This window comes from Pseudoliparis swirei, chromosome 19, assembly GCF_029220125.1.
Source record: "Pseudoliparis swirei isolate HS2019 ecotype Mariana Trench chromosome 19, NWPU_hadal_v1, whole genome shotgun sequence".
NCBI classification, from domain to species: domain Eukaryota; kingdom Metazoa; phylum Chordata; class Actinopteri; order Perciformes; family Liparidae; genus Pseudoliparis; species Pseudoliparis swirei.
In genome coordinates, this window is record NC_079406.1 from 15,436,858 (window position 1) to 15,450,783 (window position 13,926).

General features: G+C 41.1%; 2 protein-coding genes across 4 annotated transcripts in view; one reads left to right on the forward strand and one right to left on the reverse strand.

Moving 5' to 3' along the window:
- The first annotated feature begins 552 nt into the window (after window positions 1-552).
- LOC130210025 (T-cell leukemia homeobox protein 3-like) lies at window positions 553-2,911 on the forward strand. The gene is made up of 3 exons (XM_056440015.1): window positions 553-976; window positions 1,913-2,150; window positions 2,728-2,911. Exons 1-3 carry the CDS (start codon window positions 553-555, stop codon window positions 2,909-2,911), a joined length of 846 nt encoding a protein of 281 aa, XP_056295990.1.
- A 589-nt stretch (window positions 2,912-3,500) lies between these two features.
- LOC130209591 (Kv channel-interacting protein 1) overlaps window positions 3,501-13,926 on the reverse strand; it is a 51,295-nt gene continuing 40,869 nt past the window's right edge. For 2 of the 3 annotated variants that reach the window (XM_056439343.1, XM_056439342.1), the window contains exons 2-8: window positions 8,309-8,433; window positions 7,229-7,298; window positions 7,072-7,142; window positions 6,866-6,973; window positions 6,656-6,760; window positions 6,215-6,277; window positions 3,501-5,710 (exon numbers count right to left, since the gene is read on the reverse strand). In XM_056439343.1, the coding sequence (XP_056295318.1) occupies window positions 5,663-5,710; window positions 6,215-6,277; window positions 6,656-6,760; window positions 6,866-6,973; window positions 7,072-7,142; window positions 7,229-7,298; window positions 8,309-8,433 (590 nt within the window). In that variant the 3' untranslated portion in view covers window positions 3,501-5,662. Of the gene's footprint in view, window positions 5,711-6,214; window positions 6,278-6,655; window positions 6,761-6,865; window positions 6,974-7,071; window positions 7,143-7,228; window positions 7,299-8,308; window positions 8,434-9,227; window positions 9,396-13,926 lie in introns of those variants that run through there. The other variant, XM_056439344.1, reaches the window with a different exon arrangement.

Genomic DNA, 13,926 nt, shown 5'->3' on the forward strand with positions numbered 1-13,926 from the left:
TGCGGTTATTTTACATGCCATGTCAAAAATAACCATGACGCTGTTGCGTGTTCCTTGCTCTCGGTTATAATGACAAACAACGACAACATAAAATACTGACTTACTCAGAAGGTGCCATATTTAGCCATAGGCCTATATATAAAACAAGCTGAAGCCCGTGGTTCTAGGAAATATTGGTTATTGTGCCAAATTGTGGGCCTACATCTATTAACATTCAATCAGTCATTCTGGTGCCAGCCAATGAATGGTGGAGAGGGATGGAGGAGGACGGAGCTGCTAAACTGAGCGTTTTGACGCGGAGATAGGAGGAAGGACAGAGCGTCACATCTCTCCAAACGCCCATCAAACTTTCACCACAGCCTGTAGAGAGGAACCAGTCCTCTGAACTAGGCCTGTTAGAGACAACAAGGACACGCTGGAATCGGAGCAGACGGCTGGACAGCGATGGAGACACTACTGGCGATTACTTTTGGTACAGTTTGAACGTGCTGCGATTCTCCCTGAAAATATCCTTTCCAGTTTTCTTCGTCCTTTTGCGACAGAGCGACGGGGATGGAGCAAGCACCCAGCGCGCCGAGCCCTCCTCCAAAGCCGGCTCATCATGAGCCCATCAGCTTCGGCATCGATCAGATCCTTGGAGCCGGTACAGAGCCAGAAAACGGCCGCGCGTCTGGAAGACAAAGTGGATCCGATTTAAGCAACGCGGACGGTTATTACAGTTTAGGTAGCCCGACCGGGGCCAGCGCGCCCTACACCGCGCTGTCTATCTCCCTCTCCGGTATAATGCCTCCGGTGGAGGCTTCAGGTTCATACGGGGAAAGCAGGACTCTGGGTTGCCGGGGAGTGATTCGAGTCCCGGCCCACAGACCCATGACAGCCCCGGGACCCCCGGTCCCGATTCAGGGCGCTGTACCGGGTTTTGGAGGGCTATGCTTTCCCTGGATAGGAAACCGGTTCGCCAAGGACAGACTATCAGGTAGACCAGTAATATCTAACGGGTTTCCCTCATTAATAAGTTGTTATGTTTAAAACATTAGTAAGTCTGTGGAATCATTGAAGACACCCCTTCCGAATATGTGTAAGGCGTTTACAGCCAGCTGGGATGTTTTACGTTTAATTGGCCTTAAACAAAGACAAACGACAACAGGACACATGTTTTAAAGGGTTTTTAAATAATGGAAAATACTACATTTACAGATTATTATTACCCATATTGCGTCAGTTACGCACATCAGACGGGTATTTTAGGAATTTAAATATTTAATTTCTACTAGATCAGAAATACGAACGTAGTTAAGTACTACAATAAGGCTCTATTTTTATAGAACCAAATAGCATTGTTCTGTTATTGTTGCTGATAGTGAAAATCAACTACAATTAAATGAATTGGCTAAATTGTGGCATAACTAAGAATGAACGTTGTAGGCTATGTTGTCAAATAATTGACTTCAGAAATTATACAGCCACGTAACAGAAAAATACTCTCAAATAAAAAATACTATCCAACATAATAAAATGTGTGTGAGATGTGTTTTCTGTATTTAATAAAAAGGTTAAGAGGATAAATCGAAGACGTTTAGGATCTTTTATTACCAAAGGCCTTTATGTGAAGAACATATGAATAGGCCATCCTGTAATTAGCAGGGCGGATATTATAAAAGGAGTATTCGTTTATTTCTTATAATGACATTGTTTTCAATAGGCTACTTGGCCAGACCAATATTTCACAATAAATATCATCGCACATATTTCACATATGGGTTACACAGTCTAAATGGGGGATTGTTGTCAAACAGGGCAGATATCTGTGATATATGGCCTTGAATTTCCATACAGAGTAGGAAGTGAATTAGTTTGCTGCAGTAGAAAATCTCGTCCTCCACTCACCGGGTTGTCTCTGTCTTTCTTGCAGCGGCTCTGGTGCCGTTCGCCGTTACGCGGCGGATAGGACACCCGTACCAGAACCGGACACCACCCAAACGGAAAAAGCCCCGCACCTCCTTCTCCAGAGTTCAGATCTGCGAGCTGGAGAAGCGCTTCCACCGGCAGAAGTACCTGGCCAGCGCCGAGCGGGCCGCCCTGGCCAAGAGTCTGAAGATGACCGACGCACAGGTCAAAACCTGGTTCCAGAACCGCAGGACCAAGTGGAGGTTCGTATGACACGTCACATCCACGGCAACTTCACATGTTACCGCATCTCGTCACAGCCCAGCAGGAGAAGCCCGCACCTTGAGCTAAAAGTTAGATCACAAAGCTAATTACACATGACCCCTCGCGCCCTACCTGGGACTTGACCCCGTGGACACGGAACCAGAACCCCACTATTTAGACATAAAAAGCAAATCATTTACAAACCTGCTCTGATAGTTAATTATCGTCTTTTTTTCTCTCTTATTCTTTTTCGTCCTCTTCAATTAAGTAATGCAATATAATAACAAATAAAGATAATTTTAAATCGTCGTAAAAATTACCAAAATGTAATTGTTATGATTATTAGGCTATAGCTAGTGAATTACTAAATATTTTGTTATTCACCTAGTTGTTCATGCTAAACAAACATTGACATTCTTTCATCGCTCAACATTGTTTTATTTTTATTCTAAGAACTTATCACTCTTTTACTCATCTTTTGGGGATTTTCACTCCTCTAATCTTACATAACTTCACGTTTTATCCATCTATTAATTTGTTTATTCGTGTTTTTCTTCTTCTCCTGTCTTAATTCAGAAGACAAACAGCCGAGGAAAGGGAGGCGGAGCGTCAGCAGGCCAATCGCCTCATCCTCCAGCTGCAGCAGTCCGCCCTCCAGAAGTCCCTCAGCGAATCAACGATGTCGGATCCGCTGTGCGCCCATAACTCCTCCCTGTACGCCCTGCAGAACCTCCAGCCCTGGGCGGAGGAGAGGGAATAGACGCTGTAATCAATAAGCATCTGCTCTTATCCCTGAGAGGAAACATCAATTAAATTAGACCTACATGAGGACAGTGGGACTTACTTTGATCCATGCAATGGATAAAAAAAATGTTGGACCAGAGAAACTGAAGAATGGGTCCCACGGTTGGAAAAAATGGACTTGAAATGATGGTGAGTGATGTTTGTCTTGGAGCAGAAACCGAACTTTCTTGGAATAAATCTCGCAACTCTGTGCTTGGGTACAAGACCAAACAGGAAAAGTATCGTCCCCCTGATATTGTCCTCTATGCTCTTATTCTGTGTATTAAAATAAGAGGAGACAGATATTTACCCCATTACTACATTAGTCAATTCGTTCCCCACAGTGAGACACGATTAAAAGTGTTGTGAAGGTCTTCAACACACAACACTTTGAACGGGTTGGCTCTTTTTGGGGGGGGGGGGGGGGGGGCACCATTCAGCATAAAGCAAGACCTATACAGCCCAACACATAAACAGTATAATATAGGCTACTTGCATACACATGTTTTAAATAGGACTCCTGCAGTGTTTTACCAAATTACATAAAAAGACAAATGCAGATAAAAGCTTGTTCAGAGATTCTTTAATTTTTTTTAATTTTTCTGGTGCTTACAATTTCTTCTAATCTCATTTATAAATATACCCCCTCCACCTACAATGCACCGCACCGTCACCTGTACATACACAGGTGTGGTGTACCACCATAGCCCAGAAAAGTATGTCTAAAATGTTACAATATATGTCAGAAATGCTTTTAAGCGCATTAATAAAAGGAAAATAACTGGGAAAGAAGTGAAGATGATATGAAAGATACCGTGAGTTGTAATGAAGGGAGTGATGCATGTTCTGTGATGGTGGTGATGTTTATTTTTCTTTCATATGGACATTATCATGCTTTATTTGTGTTTCCTTCAGTTATCGAGGCACAGATGTACAACTGTTTTTGTACTTTCATTGTATATGTGTAAATAACAATATAAACTGTTCTTGTGACCCTTTTTGCTCATGCTCTTTATGATACACCATAAAAACTAATGTTACAGTTTTATTACGCAACAGTTCTAAGCCATGGAAAAAAAAGGAAAATTATGGAGGAACAAAGTGAAATATAGCAGACATGAATTCATTTTATTTCTTGCAAAGTTTATTGATAAATATAATGATTTCATACAATATTTCAATACACACATTATTTCATTTTGACAGTTCAAAGATGTCTATCTGTTTGTCTTCCTGGAAGTCTGTCTGGGTACTTTTGAGATGAGCATGTCTCAGCAAGGACTGTTATTACACTATCGGTAGCACAGTGAGTGGGCATGATGGTAAATCATGTATAAATCAGTATTTTTGTCCTGCTCTATCTTCAAAACGAGTGCTCTTGTTCAAAACATGGCTTCCATTCCTTCAGAATCAGTGACAAGGTCTCTCCCGTCTTCTGTCTTACTCGCTCATCTTCCTCTGATCTGTCTCCTCAATCCCTCCTTCCAGCTCCCCTTTCCTGTCGCTCCCTCACAGTGAAAGGTTGGTCGCTCCGAGTCAACATATTTAACATATTTAACGTATTTAACAGACACTCTCCTCTCTGGCAGAATCACGGCCAGTTGAGCTGGACGCACTGTGGTATCCCCGAGAGACGAAGCTACATGCGAGAGAAAAGACTCTCATATTCCAGGCGAACATAAACTAGGACAACAAAACCACAAACAAACACATGCACGTCCCTGTGTAACTCTGCATCTGTAGACCAGTAAACCTCTAAATGGACTCTATATTTAACGATGAGTGTCATGTAGAATAAATAGTTGCATCCAATTTAACAGAAAGACAGACAGATAGTCAGAATCAGAAACACGCAGACAAGACATGAATAATTCCACACGGCGTTAAGAGGCCACAAATACAACAGTTAAATATCTACAGTCGGGTCGTTACAACACTGACACACTGACTGACACCACTGGAACACACACAGTAGGTGTACAGAGGACTGCTGCAAGCTGCCACCAGACAAAAGACTGCAAGCTGCCGAAAGGTTGAATTTCAGCTCTGCAAACCTAAACAGGCCCGATGAGTGAGCTCTGTGAGATGTGACACTCAGACCGGCCTCCCAAATGTATGCCCATCGTCGAGTATATTGCCACCCAGTGTTTTACGGCACACACACGTTAAATAGGCCTCTGTCTTGCATGCTTCACACTATTGCTCACGTTCGTTGTGTTGACACATAAATTCATGATGAAAACAGCTATGAAGACAGACTATAATGCGTATAATGTATAAGTATGCACTGGGTGGATCTTACTTCGAAGCTGCCTAGCGGAAATCAAGTCTTGATAATGTAGTACGATTTAAATTTCAGAAAAGTATTGGACCAAATGTGAGAGCATCAGTATTTACAAAATTCCATGAAATGTTGAGGCGACAGCGACAAAGGAGGGAGAACGAGACGAGGTAAATGGTTACAGAGAGGTCAAATAAAGGGTCCAAAGGGCCTTTTCCAAACGTTGGTCACCACAGATTTGTTGCAGCAAGATGCCTTCCATTAAGTTTTGTGACAACCGTCCATCGCAATTCGAAAAGATCCAATTTTTCGTTTCAGTGGCCCGCGATATGTTCCTTTCCTTTTACATGTTCATGTTCATCTCTCCTTCTCCTGCTCCATTTATAATTTTCTCTTCTCTCGGTCTGTGCTTTTCGTCTAGTGCGCCGTCTCCCTCTTCCTTGTGGTCTAGATGACATTTTCAAAGAGCTGTAGAGACCTCATGATGTTTTCATCCTGTGCAAAAAAAGATGGGAAATAAAGAGGCTGAATGTGAGGAGAAAAGCATCCAACTATCACCAGTTAATTTATTTTACTGGCCACTAGAGGGCAGTAAAGACCTGACAAGTGTTGGTCAGTGCTCTCTCTGTAGACGGACAAACACATTTTAATCAATAGCCAGTATAGTGAGACCTGCAGAGGAAGATAATGGAACAATCTAACAAGGCCTTTTGTAAACAGTTAGAAAAGTAGTGTATTTTTTGTTTAAAAAGCTACAACAGGCATTTTTACCAGCAGACATATTGTCACAGTAGAAAAACAAAAGTGTTACAAATAACACGCGCGATGACTGCTCTAGAGATGGAATTCAGCCACCTTTACTTTATCCATTTACAATCGTGCATTTCCTTTTGTGACACGTCAACATGTCTTGAGTGAAAAGGGTCTTTTGCAGAGTTAAAGGGATCTTCAGGATTATGTCAGAGAGAAGTGAACTTTAAAGATGAGAGGAAAGAGTACCTCTTGACAAGAGAGGATGAATTCATCCAGAGTGACCACACCGTCTCGGTTTTTGTCCATTTTCTGTGGAGAGCAACACACATAGTGTCAATCCATTTCTTAGAGGTGCCTCAGACATTAAGATATTAATACAAAATACAAATGAGTTAATAAATAAATAGACTGAAAACAGCAACGTACTTTGTGAGGTGAATGTCGTGGTGTCATTCTCAGTGCTCGACTGCAGAAACACCTCTGAGAGATCGCCTGGCCAGTGTGTCCAGCGCCCACATGATTTATTTGTAAAGACTTGGTGGGTATCACTGATCATGCTAACTCAGGGTTTCTTCTGCTTTTTGAAATGTAAAGCATGCAACTAACTGGTGCATCTCTGATTGGTCAATTATCCAGATTTGTGTTGTTGAGTTTTTCATTGGACTTAAAAGACTCCACTGTTGTTACCTGAAAGAAGGCTTCCACGTGCTGTTTGGGTGCATCCGTTTTCAAGACCGGGTAGGTGTACTTCCCCATCATGTCGTATATCGCTCTGACGATGTCCGTCATCTCCTGTGAAACAGGACACAAGTACACACACGCACAAAAGAGACGTGTGACATTGACATCAAAACACAAACACAATATGAATATCGGCACGCACACACAAAGACGCACCTCTTTGTTGATGTATCCATCTCTGTTGATATCGTAAAGGTTGAAGGTCCACTGTAGCTTCTCAGTGATGGAGCCCCTCAGCAGGATGGACAGAGCGGTCACAAAGTCCTGATGGAGCAACAAGGACAGAATGAAAAGCTGAGATTGGAGAGCTAGTTTGCAAAATAAAACAAGAATGCTATTTGAATCGGAAGACTCAAGTGAACCTCAAACTTTATGGAGCCACTATGTGCTGTGTCAAAAGCGTTGAACAGGTAGTGTGCGTAGGTGCTGGCGTCTGCAGGAAGAAGAAGAACACAAGTGTCTGTACCTGAGAAGAAATGCAGGTTTAGCCTCGTACGGCACTGAAGCCTCTCTATTTACCTCCATGTGGGAAGAACTGAGCGTATATTTGTTTGAAGGTGTCTTCATTTACGACACCACTTGGACACTCCTGGAAAGAGAGGGGGAGGCAGAAAGAGAGGGTGGGGAGGAGGGACGGTCAAAAAGAGGTGGACAGAGACGGACAGAGGCTTTAAGAGATGGAGAGAGGGTTGATGGTATAAATCAAAGGATAAAAAAAGTGCAAAAGAGACTGGCTATTGGTCAAGCCTCTAAGTTTGGAGTTCATTATCATCTTATATCACCAAAAGTAGAAAAGAATGCAGTTGCAAACCCTGACCATCTATCCAGGGTGTCTCTGTTGAGTCTAGTTCCTACAAAGAGCGTTATTCAGCTGTAAATTGTCAAAAAAGAGACCAAAAGTAAAAAAGGAAGATTGAGTTATTGCAAAAATGGTCTACATATAATCAATAATATCAACAATAAAATAAACTAAATAACACCAATACAACTACAAATACAAGAGTTTAGCAGGAAACAAATAATCAGCCCTTGGTCCAAGAATGGCCCCAAAATCGTAATAATAAATCTACAGTAGCAACAGCACAGCAATGTAAATATATTACACAAGATTATTTTTAATCCAAAGAAAATTACCTTCATTTATCCTCTGATCAGTGAGCGACATAACAACTGATACCGTGGATAACTCCTTGTGCTGAATGAAATGACAGGTGCACAACAGTTTGTGTTTGGCACCTGTCATTTGCTCAGATTAGGGAGAATCTAGATTTTCCGTCCATGTCTCTGGTCCTTAACCCCATAACAGTATGATGGGATTGCCATAGGTTTAACATGGGTTACTTTACAAGCCAGGATGACACTTAATGCTTAAAGCTGGACATGTGTTGGCTCACAAAATAAATATAATCATTTTCAAACATAATTATACCTATTTATGCCTATATTTTATTCTTTTGAGACAATCTCTTGGTTTGCTTGCTCAGAAGAAAGTTCCTCGTACATGTTAGCACTGGAGCAAGCACATACTGATCAACACGTGGACACGATGCGCACTGCACTGCGTGTATCTCTGAGGAATGACGGGAACCTGTAACTTACATTCTTGAAGCCCCTGTAGAGCACCTGGAGCTCTCTTTTGTTGAAGTTGGTTTGCGCTTCCATCTGGTCGAGGCCCTCCGGCCGATGGCACACGATAGTCATCTCCAAGTCATCATCAACTTTGTCTGAAGAAACATAAAGCAAAGATCCTCACATTGAAAGAGGGACACCGCAAAATGAAGGAAGTATATATTATCCAAGTAATATTGAGAAGAAGAAAGTGGAAATAATAAGACTGTAATTTTAAAAGGCAAGGAGAGGTAGAGGTAAATCTACCAGCTCCACGTTGCTCCTCTCACCGGCCCTATCATGAGCAACTCATTACTCTCCTCGCCGGAGGGGAGAGAAGAGCCACCATTGACTGTGAGACAATACACACACACACACACACTCATTACATTACATGTCACACTCACATGCACACACACGTAAACCAGGCTCATGGGCTCATAGTATGGTTGAACATGCCAAAGAAGCCCATTTGTCTACACACTTGTACAAGTGCGCAGACTCCCTGAAGCAATCTCGTATGTAATAATTACCAATAAAATTAGCCTTGTATCATTTAATATAAATATTCATTATAAAAAAACGGAACATGATAAAGTAGGCATATTGTGTAGCAGTAAAAAGGCTTGACACAAATCTGTTATTGGTGTTATGCTTTTATTTGAACACCCTTTCAGAATAAAGTCTGAATGCCTGCAATGACCTGTCTGAACCCGCCCAGTAGAGTGAGCTTTAGTGCTTATGAGAGAGCCCTGCAAGTATCATCTGCTCCTGATTCATTATAGCTTGTTAAAAATCCTAGTGATGTCAGAATGTTTCGGAGAAAAGACTGTTGGTCATTGAGACATTAGGTTGTCAGTCTGGATTGTTGCCTTTGGAGACCTATAAATAATTATAAAGGCTAACTTACCATCAAAAGGACTGCTTGGTGATGATCAAGTATAATTTCCTCTCTCTTTTTAGCAGTCACATGCAAATTGACATAAACAGTGAACAGATTATCGCATCATTATCGGAGGATGTAAGCCGCCAGTGGTTTGAATGGGAGCTGGCAGGCAGAGTGTCTGGTGTAGACACAGTGAGTGAGCTGGAGCTTCTCTCAGGGCTCCTGTCCGGCTTTAATGAAGTGTCCCAGAGTGCAGTGCTCGCTCTGTCTCTGGCACTCCAGACTTTGAAACATCAACACAGTCTTGAAATAGAACACTGTTTTTATGTCTGTGTGGCAAGACCATTCGTGCTTTGTAAAGCTTTATTCCACAATACCTCGTCAAATCCATTCTCTCGGATGTTTATTGTGCTGACATTTTCATGTAAATGACTGCAAAGAAGTGCTGGTATTCATGATTTAGAGGGTGACTGTGGTATGTTTTAACCTGGGAACAAATATGTCTCCATGTGTTTGTGTCTAAGTGACCAATGGGGCCAACAACCTTTGAAAATGGTTCAGTCATGAGTGAGATCGCTGCAGATGGCAGCTGTTAAACGGGCTGCAGTGTGACCGCTCGAGGCAACTCCTCGTAATGTGCGGCCACTCAAATTGCTTGTTTTTTTCCGCTGGCTGGCTGAGATAATTGTTATAAGTGTCTGACAATATAATGAAAATAAATGCTCTTCTCTTCTCTCCTCTTCTCTTCTCTCACCTTCTGTTTCTTATCATGTCATGCGACTTTCTGCCTGAAGACAACGATGGAAAAGTGAGTGAGAATTGGAGAGAGGAGTGCCGGTGTTGACAGTTTGTTAATTGTGTTGGAGTAAAGCGTAGCTTATTGTTATCGAACATTTTCGTAATGTCATGGTTGAATGTGTAGATAATTATAGACTATGGGGACAACATGTAAGATTTCAGAACGAAAAGAACGGATCAAGCTAAATGTTTTCTTTCTTTTTGTAGGTTGTCAGAATCTTATAATAACAATCTTAGCATGTCTGTGAAAATTAAACTTTTTAATTAGACCTACATCAACAGATCTAAATATGAAAGTAGGTTTGAATTGAAATGCCTATTATGATGTTAGATACATTTGACCCTCTAATCCAACACCATACTCTATATACTCTTAAATGATGAGATTGTTATCAGGTGATTTTAAACTGTAATAACACACATGAAGTACACTCACATTATGTAATCCAGCGGGAGTTTATTATCATTGTATGCGCACTACCACATATATAATTTCTGTTGAGTTGCTAAGCAGTCTCTCTTCCCTGCGACTCTTCGGCCACATTAAAGCCTTGATGGCACTTGCATCGTCATTATTTTTGATTTGGGGCCAAACTGTTGGGACCCCTTCACATTTCTTCTCATCACTAATTTTATGATCACTCTCGTTAACAAGGCAACGTTTATTCAGCATGTACAAAAGTAAGATATACAGTATGTGCATGCAGTAAAAAATACAACACATACAACCTGAGTCCTGTACATTTCAAAATGAGAAATACATCCAGGAAAGGTAAAGTTGTGATATGAACATGAGTGATATCATTTGTTATTACTTTTAGTAATTATTCATTCTTCACAGTCAAGCTTTCTGTATGTCTGTATTGGGCTCAGTGTTCTGGGCATTGTAGTACGAGCAATGTTTACTGAGTTTGTGAGAAAATCTAAAGTAGCAGAAACAATATGCAAATATGAGTTGTTATCAATAATCAGTTGATGACGTGCAGTTGAGAGTACAAACAGTCAGTCTGCAGCTTGTTTAATGTATTCACTGTTTCTTTATGTTTTTCTGTTCCTTTGCATTTCCTAAAAAGTAGCAACACCTATCTAACATTTCCACATAAATAATCTAGTTCCTTTTTTGTTATTATTCAAAACACTTGCTCACACACAGCCATTGGTTAAAACAAGCCGTCGTTGTGACTTTGCTGCTAGTGTGAATACAGCGAGGTAGTTCTGACTCTCCCTCTAGTGAGGACTGCAGCAGATGCAGCATGGTGACGGGCCCACAGCAGCAGAACCATGGCTAAAGCATGCAAGCTGTTATTCCTTCATTTGTTATACCCTTTCTTAACTTTGAAACGTGGACTTGCTTTAGCTTTGCACCCTACTGTTTCTCTCCCTCTCTCTTAAGCCTTTACACTTTCTCCTCCTGTGAGATCAACACTCGCCTGCCTCTCTCTGTCTTTCTTTCTTATCCCCCTGTCTCACGACTCCCTGGGGCATCTCCCTCTCTTTTCCTGACCAACATGCCATTCCACTAACTCTCCTCCTCCGTCTCCCCACATCCTCCCTCTCTTACAGCCACTGTGTCCTTCACTCTCGGGGAACAGAGCTCGAACTTCAAGGCCGACCCTGAGCACTTTGTAACAATGATAAACTCACCCTCTGCTGTACCACCGTATGCGTGTGTCTTGTGACTGTGTGTGTGTGTGTGTGTGTGTGTGTGTGTGTGTGTGTGCTCCCAAGCAGAACAGGGCACTTGATTGATAGCCCCATTAAAACACACAGTACTCCCGAAACAACAGGAGGCTTCATGTACTACAAAGGGACTTTTCTAAATAAACAAGTCTGCGTCCTATTGAAATAACTCACTCCTTGATGTAAACAAAACTCTATCTAAATCAGTAATTATGAAGACATCCAGTGAGATAACAAGATTCATTCCCTTTATATTGTAATAATGTGTCTGACTGAGAAGAATAGACATCACATGCTATAACCTACAAGTACCAGCAGGGGGCAGCAGTGACTGACACATAGGACACCAGTGTGCATCAAGGCTTCTCATAAAGACGTGTTGTACATTTCATTACATCTGTTACTTCAGATTTAGCTGATATGTTCAGTTGTTTCATGATAAAGCTCAGAAGATGAGAACAAAATGTGTCAAATAAAATGAACCATGTTCTTTCAAATGTAAAGCATGACATGATGAAATAAACATGCACTTAGACCAGCGGGCTCTCATTCATCCTCTCTGAATGTGGAGGAGCTGTGATTGCTGACGAGGTGAAGCGTAGCCGCGGACTCGCAGGCGGCAGGGGGCTCTGCTGTCTCAAGAGGGTCCCACAGAGTCTTCAATGGAAGCCTTGCTTTATTTATTGTGATTAAAGTGGCAGAGCTGGGTAAAATCAGATGCAGTGGCAAGAGAAGCATTCAATTTGGTTCGCCAGACATTCAACAGATGCTCAGTGGTGTAAACCTCACGGATGACTTTGTGTATATTGCCCATTCATATACAGCAATCAGCTGCTTCTCACTGTGACCCATCAGCACCATTTCTGTCTTCATGAACACAGTGAACATCCATACTTTACCAACTATATTAAAAGAAACGATGTGCAGCATGTTAAAAAGACTAAAATAATGCCTAATGCGGCCTGAGTTCTTTCAAAAGGGCTTGTGAAAATGACTTTATGACAGGCAAAACACCATTTTAACAGGTTTATCACACAGTAATCAAAAAATGTGGAAAACTAAAATAAAACATGCAGAATATGTTTCACATCAATATGACAAGTCAAGCGTGGTATTCGTAAACATACGCACATCTGCTTTTTAGTCAGTTACCACGCAATAGCATGGATTTTTATTTATTTTCTTTTTGTTCTCAAAGTGTTAGCAGCAGGCTGATCTGGGATCAGCTGAAAACAAATGTTATCTGGTCAATCGACTCAGGGCAAACAAAACATGTTAAAAATGCCTTCACTTCAAAACAAGCTAATTGACCCACTGCACCTGTTCTTAGTTTGACAGTGACTAAAATACTGAACCAATTTTGTCAGAGCTTGTTTCCAACATTAAGCGACAACCTGAACTGTCAGTAAAGAAAATACTGTCGCTCTCTTTAACCAGCACTTTGACACAAAAACTACCTCTCACGTCAATACACACACACTCACTCCAGCCCAGAAACAGGATTTAAATCCTAATTTTCCATTAACTACTGCTGGCTAGCTCTCCTTTGTCCTCCATCTCCTTCTTTATGTTGATGCCCACTGAATCCTCCTTTCTCCTCCATTTCTTATCTCTCTCACTCTGCCTTGCCAGAGGGTGTGTCATTTGCATAATCTGAGTTAGCCTAATCTGACGATGATGGAGAGGACTCGCTCTCACCGGCCTCATTAAAGCCGGTGATCGCTCTCCTACACTCAAAAAAACGATTCAAGCCCTTCTTAGAGGTGATACATTTAAATATTGTTTGATACATTTAAATAAATCAATTACAAAACGAAGATATTTATTTTGAATGGGTGTAACACAAAATGTATGAATACTTTCATTTATTAGATTTATTTAGGTTACACTCACAAAAACGATTCAAGCCCTTCTTCGAGGTGACACATTTAAATATTGTTTGATACATTTAAATAAATCAATTACAAAAATAGATATTTATATTTAATGGGTGGAACACAAAATGTATGAATTCTTTCATTTATTAGATTTATTTAGGTTAGATGGTGTGCATATCAACTCAAAATAAATGTGTTTCATTGAGGACTACACTGTAAAACTTTTCACTGTAAAATTACAGTAATTTACAGGCGAAACTGCTGCCAGTGAATTACTGTAGTTTTACAGTATCTCTACTGTATCAAAAGAATACAGCAGCTTGCTGTATTCTTTTGATACTGTAATAATTCAAAATTACAGTAAATTA

Coding starts and splice junctions, on each gene's coding strand:
- LOC130210025 (XM_056440015.1), top strand. CDS start 553: ATGGAGCAAGCACCCAGCGCGCCGAGCCCTCCTCCAAAGCCGGCTCAT. Junction 977..1,912: donor CGCCAAGGACAGACTATCAG/GTAGACCAGTAA, acceptor TCTTTCTTGCAG/CGGCTCTGGTGCCGTTCGCC. Junction 2,151..2,727: donor AACCGCAGGACCAAGTGGAG/GTTCGTATGACA, acceptor GTCTTAATTCAG/AAGACAAACAGCCGAGGAAA.